The 24,416-nt window shown below is 40.5% G+C and overlaps 2 protein-coding genes across 3 annotated transcripts; one reads left to right on the top strand and one right to left on the bottom strand.

Annotated features, from left to right (window-relative positions):
* Positions 1-435: 435 nt before the first annotated feature.
* Positions 436-6,358, top strand: LOC137180060 (protein NLRC3-like). The gene is made up of 6 exons (XM_067585289.1): positions 436-877; positions 1,293-3,093; positions 3,197-3,370; positions 4,516-4,689; positions 4,802-4,848; positions 5,576-6,358. Exons 1-6 carry the CDS (start codon positions 547-549, stop codon positions 6,103-6,105), a joined length of 3,057 nt encoding a protein of 1,018 aa, XP_067441390.1. The 5' UTR covers positions 436-546; the 3' UTR covers positions 6,106-6,358.
* Positions 6,359-8,107: 1,749 nt separating this feature from the next.
* On the bottom strand, positions 8,108-23,324 carry gpatch1 (G patch domain containing 1). 2 transcript variants are annotated; one of them, XM_067585417.1, is made up of 20 exons: positions 23,213-23,324; positions 21,024-21,158; positions 18,477-18,562; positions 17,001-17,161; positions 16,456-16,553; positions 15,416-15,474; positions 14,389-14,634; positions 14,157-14,307; positions 13,137-13,216; positions 12,838-13,054; positions 12,414-12,737; positions 12,146-12,324; positions 11,786-11,913; positions 11,578-11,666; positions 10,647-10,864; positions 10,216-10,549; positions 9,943-10,020; positions 9,527-9,642; positions 9,300-9,442; positions 8,108-8,269 (listed from the first exon to the last, which is right to left on the bottom strand). In XM_067585417.1, the coding sequence occupies exons 1-20, from the start codon at positions 23,280-23,282 to the stop codon at positions 8,236-8,238; spliced, it is 2,946 nt and encodes a 981-aa protein (XP_067441518.1). In that variant the 5' UTR covers positions 23,283-23,324; the 3' UTR covers positions 8,108-8,235. The 2 variants fall into 2 exon arrangements, with proteins under 2 accessions (XP_067441518.1, XP_067441596.1); XM_067585495.1 differs by having other exon boundaries at positions 9,300-9,439.
* Between the last annotated feature and the right edge of the window lie 1,092 nt (positions 23,325-24,416).

Genomic DNA, 24,416 nt, shown 5'->3' with positions numbered 1-24,416 from the left:
TGCCATCCTCTTTTCATCACTGGAGGAATTTGAACTCATTAGTCACTCTGTTCTGAAAGATTTTCTATTTAATTCTGGGATTTAGCCTTCATTTCTGTGGTGTTAACTGCATGCTTTTGTCACTGTTTTATTTGTATCAGGATGCAGCAGCAGAGAGCAGACTCTCCTGAACCCAGCTGTGTGTCCATGAAGAGTGACCGCTCTATTGGTCATCCTGTTAACTTTAATATTGGACAATCTGCTGATCAAAGGTAAGAATTTGACATCCAGTAATCAGAGCAGCATTTACAGAAGTTCATTGTCATCATGACAGAACACATTTAATAAGCTAAGCTGTGTGCAGATTTGAGTCATTAAATGTCCTTAAACGTGATGTTTTCTCCACAGAGTTCAGCAGCAGAGCTCAAAGGTTCCCAGTGATCAGTCTGCACAGCAGCATCCAACACATGTGGATTCTATACTTACAGTGTGTACATGTACAAACACTATTAACTCCATCAACCACAGATGAAATACTAAAGTACCATTCAGGTCCTAACAGTGTCCATGCTGCTCTGTTTAGACCAGCAGACCTTCAGACTGACAGATGAATCACATGTTGTGTTCTACCAGTTTAAATTAAATGTTCAGTTTATCTTCCTGTTCCAGCTGCTGGAGGAGAACATCATCACTTTTGTGAAGAACGAGCTGAAGAGAGTCCAGAGGGGTCTGAGTACAGATTACCCAGAGTACTTAGAGAGTCAGAGTGAGGATGAGGAGGTGTTGGATGGTGAGGAGGAAGAGCAGTGGAGGAGCAGCAGAGAGGCATTTCTGATTATCACAGTGCACTTCCTGAGGAGAATGAAGCAGGAGGAGCTGGCTGACCATCTGCAGAGCAGTAAGAGGATTTTAACAGATTTAACATGATGGAGGCAACATGGGAGAGGTTTATATTTCAAACTCTGCTGTAAATATGCTGCACACATCTGCATCAGATCAGAGGCTGTTTGTTGTTATTACCCGGCTTAAGTGGCCACAACAAAGAGGAGAGTGCCACAGCCTAGCTGCAGCAAGGCTTTATCCCCTGGGACCACTGGTGCCAAGTGCTTGCAGTTGGGGGAGGTTTATATTTCAAACTCTGCTGTAAATATGATGCACACATCTGCATCAGTTCAGAGACTGTTTGTCCTCCACTGATGAGCTGAATAAAACTGATGGAGGAGGAAAAATGATACAGACACACTTACATGTTCAGATTTCTAGACTTTCTGTAGGATCAACTCACTGATTTCATTTGTTGTTTATTCATTCAGGAACTCTTGCTCCACTGTGTCGACATAAACTCAAGTCTAACCTGAAGAAGAAGTTCCAGTGTGTGTTTGAGGGGATTGCTAAAGCAGGAAACCCAACCCTTCTGAATCAGATCTACACAGAGCTCTACATCACAGAGGGAGGGACTGCAGAGGTCAATCATGAACATGAGGTCAGACAGATTGAAACAGCATCCAGGAAACCATACAGACCAGAAAGAATCATCAGACAAGAAGACATCTTTAAAGCCTCACCTGGAAGACATGAACCAATCAGAACAGTGATGACAAAGGGAGTGGCTGGCATTGGGAAAACAGACTTAACACAGAAGTTCACTCTGGACTGGGCTGAAGACAAAGCCAACCAGGACATACAGTTCATGTTTCCATTCACTTTCAGAGAGCTGAATGTGCTGAAAGAGAGAAAGTACAGCTTGGTGGAACTTGTTCATCACTTCTTTACTGAAACCAAAGAAGCAGGAATCTGTAGGTTTGAAGAGTTCCAGGTTGTGTTCATCTTTGACGGTCTGGATGAGTGTCGACTTCCTCTGGACTTCCAAAACAATGAGATCCTGACTGATGTTACAGAGTCCACCTCAGTGGATGTGCTGCTGACAAACCTCATCAGGGGGAAACTGCTTCCCTCTGCTCGCCTCTGGATAACCACACGACCTGCAGCAGCCAATCAGATCCCTCCTGAGTGTGTCGACGTGGTGACAGAGGTCAGAGGGTTCACTGACCCACAGAAGGAGGAGTACTTCAGGAAGAGATTCAGAGATGAGGAGCAGGCCAGCAAAATCATCTCCTACATCAAGACATCACAAAGCCTCCACATCATGTGCCACATGCCAGTCTTCTGCCAAATCACTGCTACAGTTCTGGAGGATGTGTTGAAAAGCAGAGAGGGAGGAGAGCTGCCCAAGACCCTGACTGAGATGTACATCCACTTCCTGGTGGTTCAGTCCAAACTGAAGAACGTCAAGTATGATGGAGGAGCTGAGACAGATCCACTCTGGAGTCCAGAGAGCAGGAAAATGATTGAGTCTCTGGGAAAACTGGCTTTTGAGCAGCTGCAGAAAGGCAACTTGATCTTCTATGAATCAGACCTGACAGAGTGTGGCATCGATATCAGAGCAGCCTCAGTGTGCTCAGGAGTGTTCACACAGGTCTTTAAAGAGGAGAGAGGGCTGTACCAGGACAAGGTGTTCTGCTTCGTCCATCTGAGCGTTCAGGAGTTTCTGGCTGCTGTTCATGTCCATCTGACATTCATCAACTCTGGAGTCAATCTGCTGTCAGATAAACAAAGAACCATATGGTCTACACTATTTAAAGACAAACCTGAATCAACATGTTTCTACCAGAGTGCTGTGGACAAGGCCTTAAAGAGTCCAAATGGTCACCTGGACTTGTTCCTCCGCTTCCTCCTGGGTCTTTCACTGCAGACCAGTCAGACTCTCCTACACGGCCTGATGACACAGACAGGAAGTAGCTCACAGACCAATCAGAAAACAGTTGAGTACATCAAGAAGAGGATCAGTGAGAATCTGTCTGCAGAGAGAGGCATCAATCTGTTCCACTGTCTGAATGAACTGAACGATTGTTCTCTTGTGGAAGAGATCCAACAGTACCTGAGATCAGGGCATCTCTCCACAGGTGAACTATCCCCTGCTCAGTGGTCAGCTCTGGTCTTCATCTTGCTGTCATCAGAAAAAGATCTGGAGGTGTTTGACCTGAAGAAATACTCTGCGTCAGAGGAGGCTTTTCTGAGGCTGCTGCCAGTGGTCAAAGCCTCCAACAAAGCTCTGTAGGTGCACATAGAACTATACGGATTCATGTAATTTAATCTTTGCTGAGGGAAGAAAACTAATGTTTGCGATTCTTTCTTTTTTCTGCTGATTCTTCTAAAGACTAAGTGGCTGTAACCTCTCAGTGAGAAGCTGTGCAGCTCTGTCCTCAGTTCTCGGCTCCAAGTCCTCTAGTCTGAGAGAGCTTGACCTTAGTGACAACAACCTTCAGGATTCAGGAGTGAAGCTGCTGTCTGTTGGACTGGAGAGTCCACACTGCAGACTGGAAACTCTCAGGTCATTTTTATTACTATGTCTTTAAAGTAATATTTTGGCTTCTCCCCAGTTTCTAGTTTACAGGAAGAGTTTTTGATACTAAAAAGATTTTATGTACTTTCTGAGCTGAAGTGTTGTAATATCAAGTATACAGTAAGTGAAACTCCTTTCATGCCAACATGAGTCAGGATATATGTTTCTGTTCTTTAATCCTCAGTGACTCAATGCGCATAAAGTCATGAAAATCTAGTATAATGGAAAGAATAACAGAAATATACATCACAGAATTACTGTCATGTCCTCTACATGCAGGTGAATATACAAAGCAGATCTGCTGCTCAGGAAATGTTGCACATGATTTTCTTAACATGTAAAGGTTCTAAATGTAGGAATCAGAAATTCCTTCTCATTGGTGACACCTGTGACCATTAAGTAATCTGTAGTCAACATCCTGGTGCTCGTGCGCATGCTCGTGGTGCAAGATTACTGCAGGTGATGGCTTTTTCCTATTTCATTATTTTGTTATGAAATGTGTAGTGGCTGATGGAGGTAGCCAGCTGTTTCATTAGCTGGAGAGTTCACATCTGCAGGGTTCTTTTAGTCGGATGGCATCATTTTTGTTGTGTTGTTGTGTCATTATGCTGGTTGTTTGTTGATGTTAGCGGGAGAGAGGAAAGGTACTCAGGAGTGTGCAAAAATGTCACTTCATTTTTTGGAAATACTACAAATTAAATGTTTCAATACTAAATGAAATAAAATCAGAAATATGATGGAAGACAGTAAGTTGGCTAATTAAATTACTGCAATCACACAGTGAACATCATTGGAATGAGAAATATAAAATAACATAAAACATAAGTAAATCTCCATGAAATCTTCTTACTGGATATGCTGTGGAACAATGTTTAACTTTTAAGGCATTTCTTCTGTCAAAGTAAAAACAGAATAGTATCAGATTAAACCCTGAGCCTCAGCAATTGCAGCCTCCAGGAACATGTGCTTTCTCTTCCACTACTAACCGAAACTGTATCTGCATCACACCAACATACAGCAGGGGGCACCAAGTGTAATGCACACAACAAACATAAAGACCTGAAGGACAAAATACTCTTTATTGAGTTGAAAATCTTTTTAAGCTCATTAGAGCAACTGTTATGTGTGTTCAGTCTGTCAGGATGTCTGGTCACAGAGGAAGGCTGTGCTTCTCTGGCCTCAGCTCTGAGCTCCAACCCCTCCCATCTGAGAGAGCTGGAACTGAGCTACAATCATCCAGGAGAGTCAGGAGAGAAGCTGCTGTCTGCTGTACTGGACAATCCACACTGGAGACTGGACACTCTCAGGTATTGACAGGTGGACAGACACTCTGACTAACTGAGGGACTCTGGTTCATGTTTAATGATGGATATGAGTGAAGTGGTATGAAGTTGATTGTGACTTTGTCTCTTCCTCCAGGGTGGACCATGGTGGACTGCAGAGACTGAAACCTGGTCTGAGGAAGTGTGAGTGTGTTTTCAGTTAGATTCATGAGAACTTTGAGAAAAACTGGATGAAATATGTAAAAGAAGTCAAAAAAGTTCAAAATAATGGAAAATCTGTTTTGGCCTAAACTGACATTTATCTTGAATGTTATCTCAAATGAATCCATCAAACAGAAATTTCCTGTTTGTCACAGTTCAGGAGTTAAAAGAGAAATGTTTTATAAAGGGCCACATGGTGGCGATACCTGCTCCAAAATGTCACTCATGTCTCTCCTGCAGATAAAGTTCATTCATTCATACTGACTTCAGCTGTTTGGAGCATTTGGACAAAAATCTGTCTCTAACAGACAGTTTGAGATTAAAATAACAGACTTGATGTGCAAAGACCTTCACTTTACACCAAACTTCACTGAAAAAAATATGAATATTACTGACATCTTCACTGTCATGTTGACTATTAATGTTCTAACTGAACTGTTGAATTTACATTTAGACAAACATCAGATGTAGCTGGAATGAAGTTTAAGTTTGAATCTGGCAAAAAATTCTCATCAAAGGTCCACTCACTCTGCATCTCCAAAGCTTTCAGTCACATCTCATGGCCTTCCTCAGTGGATGGAGTGTGTCAGTTGTTGTCATGGAGATGGTTTAAATTTGAATGGTTTAATTTCAGTGATTGTCAGTAAAGTTGTTAATAAATCAACAGATGATAAACTGCAGCTGTATTGTGTCTTGTTCTCACCATCAGATGCCTGTGAACTGGAACTGGACACAAACACAACAAACAGAAAACTCAAACTGTCTGACAACAACAGGAAGGTGACACGTGTGAAGGACGATCAGTCATATCCTGATCATCCAGAAAGATTTGAATACTGGCCTCAGCTGCTGTGTAGAAATGTTCTGACTGGTCGCTGTTACTGGGAGGTTGAGTGGAGAGGAAAGGTTACTATATCAGTGACTTACAGAGGAATCAGAAGGAGAGATGTCAATAATCACAGCAAGTTTGGAAGGAATGATCAGTCCTGGAGCCTGAACTGCTCTGATGTTAATGGTTACTTTGTCTGGCACAATAAGAGAGAAACATCCATCTCCTCCTCCTCCTCCGTCTCTAACAGAGTAGCAGTATATGTGGACTATCCTGCTGGCACTCTATCCTTCTACAGAGTCTCCTCTGACACACTGATCCACATCCACACCTTCAACACCACATTCACTCAGCCTCTGTATGCTGGGTTCACAGTTTGGTCTGGTTCAGTGTCTCTGTGTGGTCTGTAGGAAGGAGAATCACTCCTGTGTACAGAAACTCTGCTGACTGAAGATCAGCTGCTGAAATCAAACATCACTCACACTCTGCACTGTGAAGCAGATCTGTCTTGGACTCAAACACTCAATTATTTTTCCTTCTACATGATTCATTGATTTGTCTCAGTTGACTCTGCTGTTGTTACTGTCAGGATCCAATGAGCAGCATGCAGCTCCATTCATGTTTTAATATAATAACATCTGTCCAGCTGTGGAAGCCCACAGTGTTTTTTGGTTCTCACATGTATTTTATCACGTAATCATCAATAAAAACTATTCATGGCATTATTTTTGACACAATGGATAATATAACAAGCTTTTAAAATACAACACATTGTTAAAGATGAAACCAGTGGTTTCCAACTTTTTTGGCTATTGACGTCTTACAAAAAGCAGTGTGTAGTCGGGGTCACATTTCACATGTCTATGAGTTGTTAACAGCTCCACCAAATAGTGATTTTTCCCTCTAAACTTCTTACATGCTTTCTTTCCAATAAATGTTCAAATGATCCAATATTTCAGCAAAAATCAAAGATTAGAGAAAAAGTCCAAAAACTGAAAACAGATTTGTGTATCAGAACTTTGTTTTTTCTTCTTTCCTCTCCCATTAATCATCTCACGACCCCTTTATCTGCTGACCCTTTGGAGGGGCCCGACCCCTAGGTTGGGAACCACTGGAATAAACTAGCTTACTGTATATAAAGTGGTTGAAACTAGCTCCACCTCCAGCAGCTACAACAGTAACATGCTGCTCTAACACTGATGCTTCACTATTAATAATCTAATGATGTCATATATAATAATATATCAGTCAGAGGGACCAAACCACTACTTTTACTGCAATACTTTAACTACATCAAGCTCATAATACTTATGTACTTTTACTGCGATACGTTTACTACTGTGTCGTCCTTCTCTCTGCCTTCCGCTTGTGAGGTTGCTTTGGCTTCCTGGCTCAGGAGACAGTGGGCAGGGTTGGAGAGGATGACTGCATCTGGGTAGTTTAGGCCTCAGCCTATTTAGGTGGCTTCTTTGTTAACCCCTCTCTTCTCTTCCTCCCTGGCCTCCACCAGCTATATGGGTTAGGGTTATATGACTGGGTTGGGTTTGCAGTGATCCAGCTTGGACCCTGTGCAGTGGGGTGGGATGGGGTACTACTGTAGTAGGATTTTTCCTGCAGGACTTTTACTTCTGATGGACTTGTCTTGTAATTGAGTATTTTTACATTGGTGTATTGGTACTTTTACTAGTAGTTACTAGTAAAGGATCTGAGTACTTCTTCCACCACTGCTGATTACTAATTTTGATTTTGTCAAACTGAGGGTTAATACTCTCCCACTTCTTTTCCTTAAGAGTTGTTTGTAGTGCTAAAATGATGTAAAATATTCTCTGTGAGGATTTGCTACTTTTTAGTATTTTGTTTAATTGTAAATATCTTTAGAGCTGCAACACTTAGTTGATTAATCAATTAGTAGTCAACTATTAAATTAATCACCTATTTTGATAATTAATCGTTTTGAATCATTTTAAGAAGAAAATGTCCAAATTCTCTGATTCCAGCTTCTTAAATGTGAATCTCTTCTGGTTTCTTTAGTCTCTATGACAGTAAACTGAATATCTTCGGGTGGTGGACAAAACAAGACATTTGAGGACGTCATCTTGGGCTTTGGGAAACACTGATCCACATTTTTCACCATTTTCTAACATCTTATGGACCAAACAACTAATTGATTAATCGAGAAAATAATCGACCGATTCATCGATGATGACTATAATTGTTAGTTGCGGCCCTAAAGATCTTTGTTAATTTGGACTGTTGGTCAGACAAAAAAGCCTGTCCAACAGTCATCTGTTGGGTTTTCCTCCCAACTTCCTCCCTCTTGATTTGACTTTAACTTTGACTTGGTAATGTTGAAACAATAAAAACTGAACATTAAATCACTAAAAAGCCTCAACAATTAAAAAACAATACATAAACATTTGATAAACATTTTATTATTCAAAACAAGAACAACAGGTGATCTGTTATCTAAAATTAATTTAGAGGTCAACTCTGATGCGTTTTCACTGGTCGTCCTCACAGAGGACACACTTCCTGCTGATTCACCAGGTCTGATGTGATCGGATGCTCTTCAGTCTGGAAGGAGAGAGACAGAAACACAGGTAGGTCAGAAAGTCAGACAGGTTAGACAGAACACGTAAGACAGTGGTGGGCAAACAGCGGTCCATGGGCCAAATCTGGCCATGCAGCAAACATATTTGGCCCCCTGATGTAAGTTTTGACTTTCATAGTTTACCTCAAAACTTTTACATAATTTTTCATAAATCTAGTGTAGATAACAAAATTGACACAAGACTCCTCCAAATTATTGTAATATAACCATGTTACATCTAATCCTGTCCACACCAGGAGAGGCATTAAAACCATGGTTATGCCCTGCTATTTGAACAGTGAATGGGGCTGAAATTAAGTCTAATAACCCTACCAGAAATTAAAGGTTAATGTGTGAAATCCACAACTTTAACCTGTGTGACCAGAATAGGAACTGCCAAACATTGTTTGACTGGTAAACAATGATTGGTAGTCAAACAGAAATGGCCTATTGATGCCATTTTCCCCCTCAGATACAGTCATTAACAGAGTTATAAATCTGTCTTAAATGAACTAAAAGAAATAAACAAAACATATAGTCCTGAGTTTCCACTGCACCAGTTAACAGCAACCCAATGAAATATCCTGAAAAAACTGGCCCATGGTTAAAACTAACTTCTGACCCCTGACGTAAGACATTAAAGACATCAAACAAGAAAAACAACATTCTAATTACAAACTAAAGACTGTCAGGTACTGTGAAGGTTGGCAGTGGATATTTGATAAGATTCTTAACTGTAAAAGCAAGCTGTAAACACAAAATCTGACACATAAACATATATTATATGATACTACATAATATTATCTCTACATCTCTCTTCTCTCCTTCTTCTGATCAAAGCTGAGAGTAGAAAAGCTTCATCTAGCAGCTTCTCATGTTCAACGCATTGGGCTGCAGCTCATATCAACTGTCACTAATTAATTCTGTGAGCCACTTGATGACAAAATGAAACTCATCTGTTGTCAGTTTGATATTACTTTAAGCTTTATAAACTGAATCTCTGTGACCTCTGACCTTTTCAGCAGCTCATCTGTAGACACCTGTCCTGCTTCACCGTCACTGTCCTCTTCACTGTCCTCCGAGCTGCTGTCTGACGTCTCCTTCTTACTCTTCTTCTGCTGCTTCCCTTTGTGTTTGTGCTTCTTATGTTTCTTCTTCTGGGGAAACAATGAACATGAAGTCAGAGGAGAAGAAGCAGACCTGCAGTTCTGTTGAACAGGGAACAAATTTTATTTTTCTACCTTCTTGTCCTTCTTGTGTTTGTGCTGCTTCTTGTTCTTGTGCTTTTTCTCTTTACTCCTCTTTCTGGGTTTCTCCTCCTTGCTGGGGGGGCAGACGGAGGTGGCGCCTTCTCTGACTGAACAGGGAACAACAGGTAAAATTTAACAGGTAAAAACACACAACACTAACATGCAGAGAGAAAGAATCCTGGACTGGCTGGAAGCTGTTCTTTCTTTTCTGTTTTCTAAATGAATCCACATTTTTGAACGCTGGTAGTTTTCCACAATGAAGTGATCTATTAACGAGTACTGTTTGTGTGTCAAAGCCCGATATATCTTATTCCTCTGTGCTGTAGACCTCCATTGTTTCTATTGAAACTGAGCTGTTGTTGTGTTTGTTTGGAGTGAAAGCTGCAGTCTGGTGGTTGTGGACTCACTGAGAGCAGCTGAAGGAGGCGGCAGCTTCGGACCAAACTCCTCCTCTTCCTGCGTCGAGGTCTGACCGGGAACCACCGCTTTGAAAGAAACAACATGAAAACAGAAAGTTAGAAGCAGATTTGTCCCTGTCGGGCTTCTTCACCGGGCCTCATGCGAGAATGATTTAGATAATGCAAAAGTGATTAAAGATTTGAGACATAAAACTGTGTTTCTGTACTTTATGCATATTTCTGTGTCTGTGTGGAGGCATGTGATGTTTTGTCTGTTCTTACCCGTCTGCTGGCTGGATGTGGCGGTGGAGGAAGAGAGTGAGGAAGATGTGACGGTGGCGGAGGAGGAAGAGAGTGAGGAAGATGTGACGGTGGCGGCGGAGGTGATGTTAAACAGGTTCAGTGGCTGCGACTCGACTTTCGCCTGATCCTCCTTTACATCCTTTTCATCCTCATCCTCGCTCTCTCCCTCTGAGGAAGAGGAGGACTTCTCATCGGAGGAGCTGGCAAAGATGGCCTTGAACAGATCCATGGGAGGCCTGCTCTCCTCCTCTTCCTCCTCCTCCTCTTCATCTCCTTTCTTCTTCTCAGAGTTTGCTTGATCCACTGATTTTGTCTGTATAAAGAGAACACAGGTTCCGATTTCCATTAAATTTTCAGATCACACTCCTGCTCCACAGAGGATGAACTCTTTAGGTTTCTCAGTCTTTTACCTCAGTTTTGATGTCTGCAGTTTGATTGTTGGTGCTGGTGGAAGCAGGTAAAGCAGGTAAAGCAGGTACGGAGGTTTGGTCCGGTTTGGTCTCAGACGTTTGGTTTCGTGCAGCGCTGAGCAGCTCACTTAGTGGGTCATTCTTCTTCTTCTTCTCCTCCTTCTGGTCTGAAACGTCCCACCGAGACCTCCGGCTGGATTCTGGAGGCTTTGGAGGAGCTGAAGTACGAGAATATGAAGAGACTAATAAGACTATGAATCATTATGTCTTACTTATATGCTAAAGAGAAATATTGACATGACAAATAAATATCTTGTTAATGACACTTTGAAAATCAAGTAAAAAGAAAACTTAAGCTGAGTACAAGAAAAGCTTAAAATGTACATTTCAAAGCTCAAATTGAAAAGCTGAAACTGTAACTGGCTGCAGTACACAGAAACACTAAACTTCAGAGAATGAAAAAGGGAAGAACAAAAACATAAAGTTGTGTTTTCCTTCTGACACTTTACCTTTTTGCTATTTACAATTTGCCATTTACTAAGATGGTTTTTGGCAGTTTTGCCTTTATTCAATGTTAAGAGTTAAGAGAGCAGGCTTCAGACTCTACAAACTAGTTTTAACAACAAGACCAGAAGTGACTGTAAGTGTGTGTGAAGAGCTGCACACAAGATATCTGTATCTGAATGTCATTAACTACCAGTTAATAGACTGTATTTATATAGAGCATTTATCCATTTAAATCTTTAATTAAAACTCATTTCTATTCGTTGGTGTTACAATCATATTTACATTTTAATACGGCATCATGTTTTATATGCTTTAATCTTAGATTTTGTTCCTGCATCTTTTTATTGTTCGTTTTGTATAAAGCAGAAGTGTAAACATGTAAGAGTGTGTGTTGTTCTGCGAGCCTGGAGGCGACTGAACGTACCTGTCGGCTCTCGGCTCTCCGTCACAGTCAGGAAGTTGAAGACTGAAAACTTGTCTCTCTTCACCTTTGGCATCCCCACCATACCTGACCTGCAGGACCAATCACATTTAGTTACAGGTGAAACACAGCTGGAGACCTTTTCCATCAGCTCAGGTAAATACTGAAGCATGTGTGTGTGTGTGTGTGTGTGTGTGTGTGTGTGTGGTACCCGGGGTAGGGGTCGGGGACGTTGAACCTCTTGCAGAGCAGTTTGTCAGGATGCCACTCAAACGTTTCTCTGGTCAGTTTCCCAAACATCTTCATCTTGACGGCAGCCTGTTTGTCGTCTACGTCGCCCTGACGACAAAACAAACATCAACACAGATTTACCAACAAGCTGAGAAACTCAAAATCTGAGTTTCTGAGCTTAAATGTGTCCAAAAAACCCAAAACATTAAATTGACTAAATTATTGTCATTTCTAAAGTGTCTCAGAATTCAAATTCTTTACCAAAAACCAATAAATTACACTGTTAGCATTTGGGGATAGCGAAGTCTACGGTTGGTTGGGGTGTGTTGTTGCGTCCTACCTCCTCGTCGCAGCTGACCTCCACAGTGTTGTCGTCCTCCTGGTTTTTGGCTCGGGTGAAGCGGGAGGAGAGCGAGGAGGAGGTGGGTCGGTACAAGATGGAGGCTCGGACAAACTCCTCCCTCTCCCTGCTGCGCTCCCACTCCGTCATCCCCGAGTCCAGACTCTGCTCCAGAGCGTCTGAGAGAGACAGAAAACAGGTTTACGTTTGACTCCAGGTTTAGGCTGCCTGCAGTGCATGATGGGACGTGTAGGACAGAGCCTCCCACCTTTGTCTCCCTGTTTCAGGCGGTTCAGGTAGAGCTCGTAGCGCGCCTGCTTGCTGGGGTTCTTCTCAAACGGTCTGAAGGTCTGTGCGGAGGTTTGGCCTCTCCAGGCTGCCAGAGCCTCCTGCTGCTGCTGGAGGCCTGATGAGGAGGAGGAGGAGGAGGAGGAGGAGGCTGCGCCACTTAGAGCAGATGCCCCTACTGGCCGCAAGGCATCATGGGAGTCCGGGGTGGTGGTTTTAATGGAGGGCGGGTTGGAGGAGTTGCGGAGGTTGAACAGTCGCTCTCTGTCTTCGGGCCTCAGCAGCTCCATGACTGAACTGGGACCTGAACAGGACAACAGGAGGAAGAAGGAAACACTGAGCACTGCAGCCTGTAGGGGGCAGCAGCAGCACTTCACACCGTCGATAACAGATTCTTTTGGTACCTTGCAGTGTGTCCTCCCCCAGCAGCGCCCTCCTCTGGCCGGAGTCCAGCTGGTGGCGTCCTCCTTGTTGGGGCTCCTCCTTGACCATGTGGCCCCTGGAGGCCCTCAGAGCCTCGGCCAGCGCGGGACTGACACCGGAAAGAGCCGAAACATCGACTGATGGACGGAAACGATGGACAGGACGATAGTCACGGGGCAGAGAGGGTGGAGGGAAGATCTGCAGAGAGACACAGAGATATTACTGACGGTTTTCTCAGATACAGAGAGCGACACATCATCAGGAGTCCAAAGCTGCTCACCGTTTTCTCCTCCACTGGTTTCTGCGCCAGAGTGAATCCCTCCAGGATTTTGCCGAGGTACGACGCATCTTTACTTTTGTCTGGAAAAAAGGAGAAAAAATAAGTCTGAATTATTGTTTCCAACACTTTTTATTACTGATTTTACTGAAAACTAGTGTTCCAGCTGCTCCAATATTCAACAATTCAGAATCAGTTATAAAGCAGCTTTTCAAACTCAGGCTAAAAAAATCTAAAATGATTCCAACTAGAAAAGTTCAGCTGAAATCAAAAATGTTTGTTTCAGGTTCCAGAACAAACACACAGCATCTGTTGTAAAGTGTAGAGTGTGAATGCAGCAAATAAAGTGCATATAGCAGAGTGAAAAGATAAAACAAGACACACAGAAACATACTTATATATATATATATATATATATGTGTCTTCTTTTATACTGTATGTGTTTACGTTAACTCGTTTACATCTTTTTTGCAGATTTTCAAGTCAGTCGACACTTATCTGACTTTGATTTCATGTAGTTTAGAAGTCAGGACCTGTGAAATCTCTCATAAGATTTCAGAATGAGACTTCGGTAAAACATGTTTTATTTCTCCGTATGGTCCTTTCCATAATGCTGTCAGACACTTATAATAATCCGATAATAATCAGCAGCAAAAACACTTTTAGTGGACGTACAATTGCCCCAAAGGATTACATCGCAGCCTGTTTCTCTGCTGCTGGCTGAAGCGATCAATACTGGTCCAGTTTCAAAAACTGTTGTGCATATTAGTCAATTAGACACAATAAGATGGGAAAATAGGGTCCAGGTTGAAAAATACTGAAGTTTCCCTTTAATTTGAATATATTGTTTTGATATTTAAGAAAAAAAGTCAAATATCTCACTCACATTCTGCTTTTATGCTGTTATTTTAAAAATAAAGCCTTGTCAAGTCCATGAGAACATTATAATAAACAAAAAGCTTCATAGAAACTTATAAATAATTAAATATTAATGAAACCCACAAACTCTGCAGGCTCTGTTACCTCTTTTCTTGGTGTACTGCTGCGGCGCCGTCCAGCCGTACAGACCGTCTCCGGGCTCTTCTCCTCCCAGCACCGTGTCGTATCTGGACATGGAGTCTCTGTGGTACACATCTTCATCATCATCATCCTCCAGCGCTCCCACTCCGAACGCCTGCAGGTCAAAGGTCACCATCAGCATTTAGAGTAAGATCCTCTTTCTCCAAAATAAAGATCCAGACATCAGAGATCCCACCTGTCCGGCCACGCCGCCGCGCCGCGAGCCCCTCTGAGCGTCTCCAAACAGCCGGCTCCTCGTGTCGGACTGAGGGTTGAACAGGTCGATGTGTTCGGGGGCTCCTCGGCCCAGCAGAGCCAGGCCCGGGTCCAGACCGCGGTACCCCAGACCCTGAACCCCCAGCCTGGGGTTGAAGTCCACTGGAGTCACATCCTTGGGGGCAAAGGTCACGTTCTCTGGAGCAAACTCCTCATCGTCATCCTCCTGATGGACAGAGAGAAAGAAACAAGGAGATATTAAAGTTCCCAGGAAGCAGCTTTGACATGATTCTGAAACAGAACTCTGCAAGTAATCCTGCAAAACATCCACGTACAGATATTTATTTTACTTTATGGGTAAAATGTAACGAGACATGTTGGCAGTGACTGAAATTAACAGACTGTGTTGTGTATTCTGCAGCCTTTTTTATTTTAATCTTCATTTCCACCAGTTAGTCTCCACCAGTGATTCTTGTAATTGTGATAACTGTGTGCCATTAAACAACATTGTCACTCTAGTTGAGTCTACTTTGTTTGTTGGTTAAGTCATGTAATAAATAAAGTAGTTTACACTGAGTATTTACATCTCACACTAACATGTGATCTGTTTTATTAACGCACGTTAATAATCTGTAATCTGATCTCAGCAGCTGTTTATAACATCTGTACAGCTTGACAACAAAAACAATCCACCCAGGAAGTTGAAAGGTCACCTGACTCCGCCTCCTCCCGCTGGCTTAAAGGGGAAGTTCAACATTCTGGGAAATTCTGTCTTGCTGAGATTTAGATGAGATGATCAATACTGCTACTAATACTACTCAATACTGCTCTCATGTGTCTGTACACTAAATATGAAGCTACAGCCAGCTGCCATTATATCAAAAAACAACATGTAAAAGAAAAATAAACGCTGTGAAAGAGATTCTTCTCGTATCAGATCAGTCTATAAAAACAAGTTTTCCCCTAAAAGCCCCTCGAACAACCACAATAATCAATCAATCACTCACCTCTGAGTCCTCCGAGCCAACAGGAGGCAGCGAGCAGCCGTAAACTCTGCTTCCTCCATCTGTCAGGAGGAAGACGAGAAGCAGTTTACAAAAAACACCAATAAAGACGTCCTGTAGTTAACCGGTCTTTATCTTAAACATTTATATATTACAAAATCACAACAGACTCACAATACAAATAAAAACACAGGATCAATTAATGACACTTTAAATCAATAAATAAAGAGGAAAGGAAAAAGCTGAACAAAAGATAAAACAGCTGGATGAAACACCAAATTACATATTTATCTTAGAAGCTGCTATTTATCACTAAATTACATCAACAAATCATCATTAGTTCATTATGAAAACAGAAAACAGCTGATCACCTGATTCATTCAGACGGACTGAGACAGAATCTGTGCTTTTACTTAAATTTACTTGTATTCTGAATGAGTTGAGTGTTTTTCTATGAACATTTGGATATTTTATTCCACCATAAAAACTTGTCACAACTGGAATTAAAGCTGCAGCGCGGGACTTCTGTCTCCCCCTTCTGGCGGTGAGAGTAATTACTAAAACACCGTCATCACGTGCTTACGTCATAGCCTCCGTCGTAGCCGACTCCGTCGCTACTGTTGTAAAACTGTGGATAAATTGTTTTGAGCCTCACACAACCGCTGCAAAATGACTCATTTCATCCATTCAGTCCGATAACATTTGGAAAGTCTAGAAGAGCCGCAGGATTTAATTATTTTGTCCCTATTCAAGTTAGCAAAGAGCTAACCAGCAGTTAGCTGCTTGGTGCATGTTCTGCCCATAGAGCTCAGTATGAGTCAAACCTGACAGCAGAATAAAAACTCTGTATCCTGTGAAATACAGAGACATGTGTGAACTCATCTGGCTCGAATGTAACAGACGTTCATTTATATGTAAAAGTTCAACACTGCAGGTTAAATAACAGACAAATCAAAGTGACCACAGCTGCTGTTTTCTGTCAAAACAAACTCTCCACAATGTCCTTTCCGTCTACAAGAGGAGAGCGCCTGGTGGAAACGTACCCGTCTGCTGTCGGCGAGCTTTCCTCTTCACACGAGGCCCGACGCCTTGACCTTCCTTCCAGCCCATCCTCTTCAGCAGCTCCACCCCGATGGACGTCCTGAGAGACACAAACAACACACGTTTACATTTCCTCATTCAGCAAGACGCTTTTATCCAAAGTGACTTAAAAGCGAAGAGAGACAATCTAGCGTTTGGAGACATTAAATGATGGTACAAACTCTCCGATAGCTGAGCAGGTAAAAGTTTTTACTCCCCAAAGAAGATTGTGGACACCGCCGGCTGCTCATGTCGGGAGGGAAACTGTTTATTATCAACAATCAACATTAACATCACTAGTTATTTACCTTTGAAAAACAGAATGAACACGTTTTATTAAAATCCTCTAAATACCAGATTAATTCCAGCACACACACGTTTTAATGAACAAGCCTTCAATCATCACAGGTTCTGATGCAGGTTTTTTGTCTGAAACATCATCTGTGGTCTTTCAAATGTTTCTACTAACGAGAGAAGCTTTCAGCAGGATGAAGTGAGTCTCGGGTACCTGGCGGGTGAGATCAGCTCCTCCAGCAGAGTGTCTCCGGGGATCAGAGCGGCCTGAGCGTTCACCGCTCTCGCCTTCTCTCTGGCCTCGTCTCTGCGGCTGGACGAGAACTCCTGGCTGGTGCTGATCTCTCTGGGAGCGATGCCGTGCTCGCCGAAGTCCTGACGAGAAAACAACACACTCCTCTGATTTCTGGCCCTAATAAGCAGCTTTCTTTTGGCCAAAAGAAAATATTCCACACACGTCATTTGAGCTGCAGCTGCAGAGCAGGTCGCAATAATCAGAAAGATTTATTGGCAACTATCATTATTAATTGTTGAAGTTATTTCTTTCAGCAAAAATACCAAAAATTCTCTGTGAAGTGTCTCCAGTGTGATGATTTTCTGCTTGTCTCTGTTTTATATCCTTGTGCATTAAACATCTTTGGGTTTTGGTCATTGAAGACATCACCAAGGACATTTTTTACTATTTTACACTAAGATTGAATCAATTCATAAAAAAATACTCTGCAGATTAATCGATGATGAAATGAATCGTTATTTGCAGCCCTACACATCTTATAAACTCACATTAATGTAAAAAATGGAAATATTGTAATTTAACTATTATTACATTAATCTGTTTGTCCTCAATAATAAACATGTGAGATGCAGAAGTTATGAACTTTTAATCTGAATTATCAAAACAGAACAGAAATGATTTTAGCTACAGCTGCAACTATCAATGATTTTCATTATCGATTAGAAAAATTATCAGAAAATACTGAAACATGTCGATCAGTGTTTCCTAAAGACGACGTCCTCAAATGTCTTGTTTTGTCCACAAAGACGTTCAGTTTACTGTCAGAAAGACTAAAACATTCACATTGAAGAAGCTGAATCAGAGAATTTAGACTCAAAATAATTAATCAATCATCAAAATAGTAGGCGATTGATTTATTAGTTGACAACTTATCAATTAATTGCCCTAAATCATTGCAGCTCTAATCTATCACATCTATTTTTGATTTCCTGTTTATTCACATATTAATATTGATTGATTTATTTATTGATTGATTTATTTGGTTCCTTTAAATCATTTTTAGCGCTCTGAACTGCTCTCACACCAATAATCTGTTTCAGTTCAACTTATATCAGTCACAATTTCATCAGTTTCTAATAAACGAATTAATAAAGAAAGAAAAACAAGTGAAACATCACTGATTTTATCTTTATAACCTTTAGAGACAAACATTTCCTCTGCTGAACAAATGAACAGCTGTGATTGTTTTGTTTGGGTCAAGAAACAAAGAAACATCTTTAAAAGTCTAATTATAATTCTCTTTCATTAATTTTTGAGTATTATTTTTCAAGAAACCTGTGTCTTATTTCTCTGACTGGAATGTCGTCATCAAGGCAAAAGTCTGAAATGTATAAAACATGATCCGAACCAGCATGACAGAAACAAACTGGGCGTAAACTCTCAGCACAGTCGTACCTCCTCATCCATGAAATCTTCTGGTCTGGCATGATGTTTATCAGCTTTCTGTTGCCGTGACGACACAAAGGTTGACGGATTCCACCCTGAAAACACGACAACACAAGTTCACAGGATATTTGATGTGATCAGAGACTGATGTTCGTTAAATTATTACTTTTGTCACTTTTGGTATCAGCTGGAAATGTTTTATGGTTTCTAGTGAACATCATCATATTTCACAACTGTTCTGTCTTTCTGTCTCTTCAACTTCAGTTTATTAAGAGTTTAGATCAACCGGAGTTACATACACAGGTAATAATGTTAATATAACGACAGGGTTGAGTTTAGGAATTTACAACCAGAGATCATTTAACCAGAGCAGGGTCGGGATAGAAACCTGAAATCTGCTTTAATTTCTTCCAGATTCTGTTTTGTTTTCCCTAAATTCCATGTTTTCTGTTTTAATTCTCCTGAATTCTGTGTTTAAGCATTGAAGCACATTTTGTCATCAGAAAGAGTCTCTAATCAGGTGGTGGATCAATACAATTCAATAAGAAAGTAATCAAAATCATATAATGAATGAAATGATTATATATCAAAGCATTTGTAACGAATCAACACATTAAACTATTGTTTAATCAAAAAAGTGCTTTAACACAGTCAGATATTAGCATGAAGGAGTAAACTGATATATAAACACTGTGGCCTGAGGTGATCACAACAGATAATAATCACAAATAACACAAAACAGGTTTATAGTGAAGGATTTGAACAGTTATTTGTTCAAAGTCAGAGTGAAGCTACTAACCAGCTGTAAACCCTCAGACACACAGACGACAGACACCAAAACACTCTTTATTCTGTTCATTCAGCTTAAAACACTCCCAACCCGACCACTTCCTGTCCTCCCACATCATTTTAACGCCTTCAGGCCGTCGCTTTACAGGCTGTTAAACCTTGATAGGAGTGAATAATATTTTCATACTGTTGGAGTTTTTATTTGTCTTAACTACACATCGCGGGGCCTGTTATTGTTGGGATTTTACTTATTTATTATGCATCTATTTATTATAGAACATGTGTAGTGACTGTCTCTTCTTACTCGTGGTCTGGGACACGCTGCCAAACTGAACTGCCTTTCAGGATAAATAAAGTTGTCTGTCTGTCTAAGCACTGTGATGAAATGCTTATAATGGTCTGCAAAACCCTGATTTTTATAAATTACATCCACATTTTGGCAAATTCCACAATATTCCGCATTTTACATTTGATTCCATTTTTATCATCAAATTCCTTGTTTCTGCATCGTCCTGAGGTCTGATCTACTGATGACAGAACCAGTGAGACAGGAGAGAAAAGATCCTGCTGAACATGCAGACGTAGTTTATTCCAAAAGAACCGGAGCTTGGAGGGCAAAGGTTTGAGTAATATAGTTCAGCTGCTGAATGAAGCTGACCTGTGTGATTTGTGTTACGTCTTTATACAATAAATTACTGATCACAAAAAATAACCTCCTATACAATGATGTGTGTATATTTCGGATGGACATTGAGGCACGCATCAGCAAAGCACAGGTAGCATTCAAGCAACTCTCCAACAACACCAAGCTACGGATCTTCAACACCAGCGTGAAGACTGTCCTGCTCTATGGCTCCGAAACGTGGAAGACTACCGAGGGCCTCACAAACAAGATCCGAGTGTTTGTTAACAAACGCCTGCGCTACATCCTCAAACTGTCAAAACCACAAACGAGGAGCTGTGGAGGAGAACGAACCAGGTAAGTATAGCTACCACCATCAAAAGGAGAAAGTGGAACTGGATAGGGCATCAAACAACATCACTAGACAGGCCCTGGATTACAACACGCAGGGGAAGAGGAAAGCAGGTAGGCTGAGAAACATCTGGAGACGTTCCACGACTCCAAGACGTGAAGAACATCGGAGTGAGCCGGCAGGAAGCAAAGGCCCAGAAGAGATGGAGAGCTCTGCTGGACGCCTCAACGGGGTAAAGAGGATTAAGTCAAGTAAGTCATATTTAGGATGATAAAAACTGAATGTGATACTGAGAACGATGTTGTAAATAATCTGTGTAAAAAGCAGCTGAGATCAGCTGGACGGTTTGTTAATCTACAAGAAGAAAAGCAGATTTATTCTATGTGTTGTCTGAATAATAGAAAATGAGTTCTATTTAGTTTTCTACTGTTCTTTTTATTGTTAACTGCACAACGCTTTGTTTAGTAAGATAAAAACATTGATTTTATAAATATGGATGATGCACAAAGACTGAGTTCACATATGAAACATGAACATTACATGTGAACATTTTTTGTTTGTGTTTGTTTTATTTTCAACATGCTTCTGTACATGTTACTGGAAGATGCATGTTTCTGTAAAATAGTCTTGTAATCCCATGTGAGAAGCTGCCAAAGATGTTTGACATGAACTAAACTAGATGTGTGTGTGTCTGATAGAAGCAGAAACATCAGACACCGTTTCCACACTGATCCCGATTCTGGACAAACTGATAAAAGCTGGTAATCAGGTGTCGAGACGCAGCAGCACTGACCTTCTTTAGTGCCGACGGTGTTGAAGTAACCGGCTGAAAAGCCTCCGGTGAACGCTCCGTGGAACCTCTTATATCGTCCCTTCTCGTCTTTCACCGTCTGCTCGTGGAGCGGGACGGGCTTCCTCAGCGGCTCGTCTGCAACAAAACACACCGGACGTAGAAATATAAACATCCACGTTTCATAAACACAACACCACATTTACACAATGACGTCCTTTACTTTAGTAGAAGTGCCACAATTCAAAGTATTGCATTCAAACTTTGACTTGAGTAGAAGAATTAGCTGCAAACTAAAAGTATTTGAATGTTATAGTTACTATATTAGAGTTGAAACAATCAGTAGATTAATCAGAAAATTAACCAACTATTTAATAATTAATTTATCATGTAAGTCAGTTTTCAAGCTGGTGTCAAACTTCTGACATTTACATTGTAGTAAATCTAATATCTTTGGGTTTTGGATTGTTGGTTTAACAAAATAAAAGCAATCTGAACATTATGTCATTTTCACTGGTTTTTATTCTAAAGACCGAACAATTAATTTATAATTGAGAAAAGGCAGATTTATAATTAATGAAAATAATCTCCTGGTTGATATGGTGGGAGGCAATTTAATCTATAAAGATGCATAATGTGTATAAGATTATATGTTTTTGCATTCAAAAATATATCTGTAGAGTAACCAACTGTCAGATAAATACAGTGGTACAAGTAGAAGTAACTAACGATAGCTTTCATTATTGATTATTTTCATTATTGATTAGTTGTTTGGTCCATAAAATGTCAGAAAATGTTGAAAAATGTGGATCAATGTTTCCAAAAACCTGAGATGACTCAAAGATATTCAGTCAGAATCAGAGAATTTGGAGTTGCCATTTAATTTAATAATTGACAACTATACTATAATCAATTAATCGACTTATCGTTGCAGCTCTAATTCTATCACAACACCATCCATATTTTATTGTATATTCACATATTGATATTTATTTATTTGCGCCCCTTAAGAAGCTGGAATTAGAGAATTTGGACATTTTTTATCTTGAAAAATGTCACGACAAAAAAAAAAAAAGACTAAATTGTTGGTAATTAATCGATTAATCGACTAATCTCTGCGACTCTACGATGTTTCCATCTGATGTAGAGGAAAACAGAAATATTTAATTACACTCAAAAGTGTTTCATAACACTTGAGAATATTGTATTTACTTTGCTCCTCCTCTGGTTATATTTGATATCTTTACTTTATTTGAGATATTTCACAATTACTTGTACATTTTTATCTATATAAGTTAATTATATCGCCTCTCTGTTGTCTTTGTGGTATTTTTCTGTAACTTTGTGTAGATTCTTGTGTTTTCTCTGACCTTCTTTTTTGTGACCAATTTTTATTTAATTTTTCAAGTGGAAACATCAATACACGGTAATTAGACTGTATGTTTACAGGGGACATAAACAATATACTCAATGATACATAAACGTACATGTGACTTGGATACATACATTAATACTTCACCCTCTATTTCTGACTGTTATGCACCACAACACCGCAGTAAAGTCCTTGTTGGAGTAAACCTACTTATCAATAAACCTGTTTCTGATTCTGATTAACGACAGATGATTTATTACAGCATGCAGAACCAGATTCAATACAATAATCTGGTATATTTTGTTTCCTTGCTAACTGGCAAAGGTAACACTATAAAATATAAGAATAATTAAATTGTACATTAACCTGAGACATTAAACTCAACAGAAACATATAATCTCTAAATTAACTGGGTTACATGTTGATATCGCCTCATTCCTTCACAACATTTCTTTGCTGCATTAAACCGACAGTGAACATAAAGTTAACTGTGAAGAAGCAGCATGACAGATGAAAACTTAACGTTTTAATGAAATAATTCGTGCTTTGTGAATCACGTGAGCCGAATTCAACATTAAACACTATCGATTCTAAAAACATCTTAATTGACAGGCCACATGTTGTGTACATTCAGGTAATATTTACTTAAATATAAAATTGACAGATTTCTGAATGAAGTCTGTTTACAAACCATCGGCTAGCTGCTCGTTAGCTTAGCATCGTTAGGAGACGTCGCAGCTCATTTCCCGCCACATAAACAACGAGGAAAGTATTAAAGAACAAACGGCTGAATTACAGAGTTATTAAAAACATACTGTACCTTCCTCCAGAGGCTCTAAAGGAGTCCCATAACTCACAAAATCCTCGTCGCTGTCACTGTCCGACGCCATGTTTTACCACAACTACGGTACGTACGGAAGGACAAACTTCTTATTTTTCTCTCGGTTTACTGGTGGATCGCAAACAACTTTAAGGTGCTTACCGACACCTACTGTACAAGAGTATTCAATATCATGTCATTTCACCCCATTTCTTAAATTCTACCAATCAACCTTGTGTAACTTAAGAAAGTAAAGAAAGTAAAAATCCCCATTAGATCCCAGTATCTCATTCTGTTGCCAGTACTTTTCCCCAGTACAACCAAAGTGCCGTATAATTCTGTGTCTGAGTCTTGTTATAATGTTTTCCTCCCTTCTGTTCATTTCTTTATAGTTCTTTGTTATGACTAACTTTTGTATTTTCTGTCCCCTTCCTTTCTGGTCTTCCTTCACCTTTTCTGCCATATCACCATTCTTTTTCTCTTAATCACTGCTTTCCCTTCTCATTTTCCAGGCAGGCTTTTTGCTAGTGTATCGGCACACTCGTTCCCTTTCAGCTCCTCATGTAAGAACAAATTTGGGAGCTGAAGGTGAAGTCTTACTTGAGTTTTTTTTTATTTTCTTCTTCTTTATTTTTATTTTCTCCCTCCCCCCCAACAACGTTTTCTTACAGCTTCACTGGCAGCCAGAGTATGTTGTATTCAATTAAATACTGTTTAACCTCAAACTTTCAATCAAACTTTATTATTACAGCACTTCTCATGCAGATAGATTAAAAAATACAATCAATGTAATATTAAAGCTATACTATGCAGTATTTTTCTAAAAAAAGACTTTTACAACATTAATCCCTCTCAATCATCACTTATAACACACTAGAAGTGTGTGGTGGTGTATGTATCTGCAGAGACTCTGCCCTCTGCCTGTATTTTCTTATTTTCTGTATTTTCTTATTTGCTGTGTTTGAAACATTCCTGGGTATCAGCCTTTGGTCATGGGGTGTGTAGCTCCCAGCCTATAACAGCTCAGGATGTGAGGGCAGTGACCAGGTTACATGGCTGTCTCCGTCTCTCTCCTCTGCTCCGCTCTGCTCTCTGTCTCTGTGTCATGGATGTATAAAGAGCTGCAGGTCTGTGTGTCTGTTGACTGAGGCCGGGGTTGAGCTGAAAGGTCACTGCTGACGGGATGAAGCTCTGCATTCACACT

Source organism: Thunnus thynnus, chromosome 1 (genome assembly GCF_963924715.1).
Source record: "Thunnus thynnus chromosome 1, fThuThy2.1, whole genome shotgun sequence".
Taxonomy (NCBI): domain Eukaryota; kingdom Metazoa; phylum Chordata; class Actinopteri; order Scombriformes; family Scombridae; genus Thunnus; species Thunnus thynnus.
Note: the sequence above shows the minus strand (reverse complement) of the source record. Positions and strands in the feature narration are given on the sequence as shown.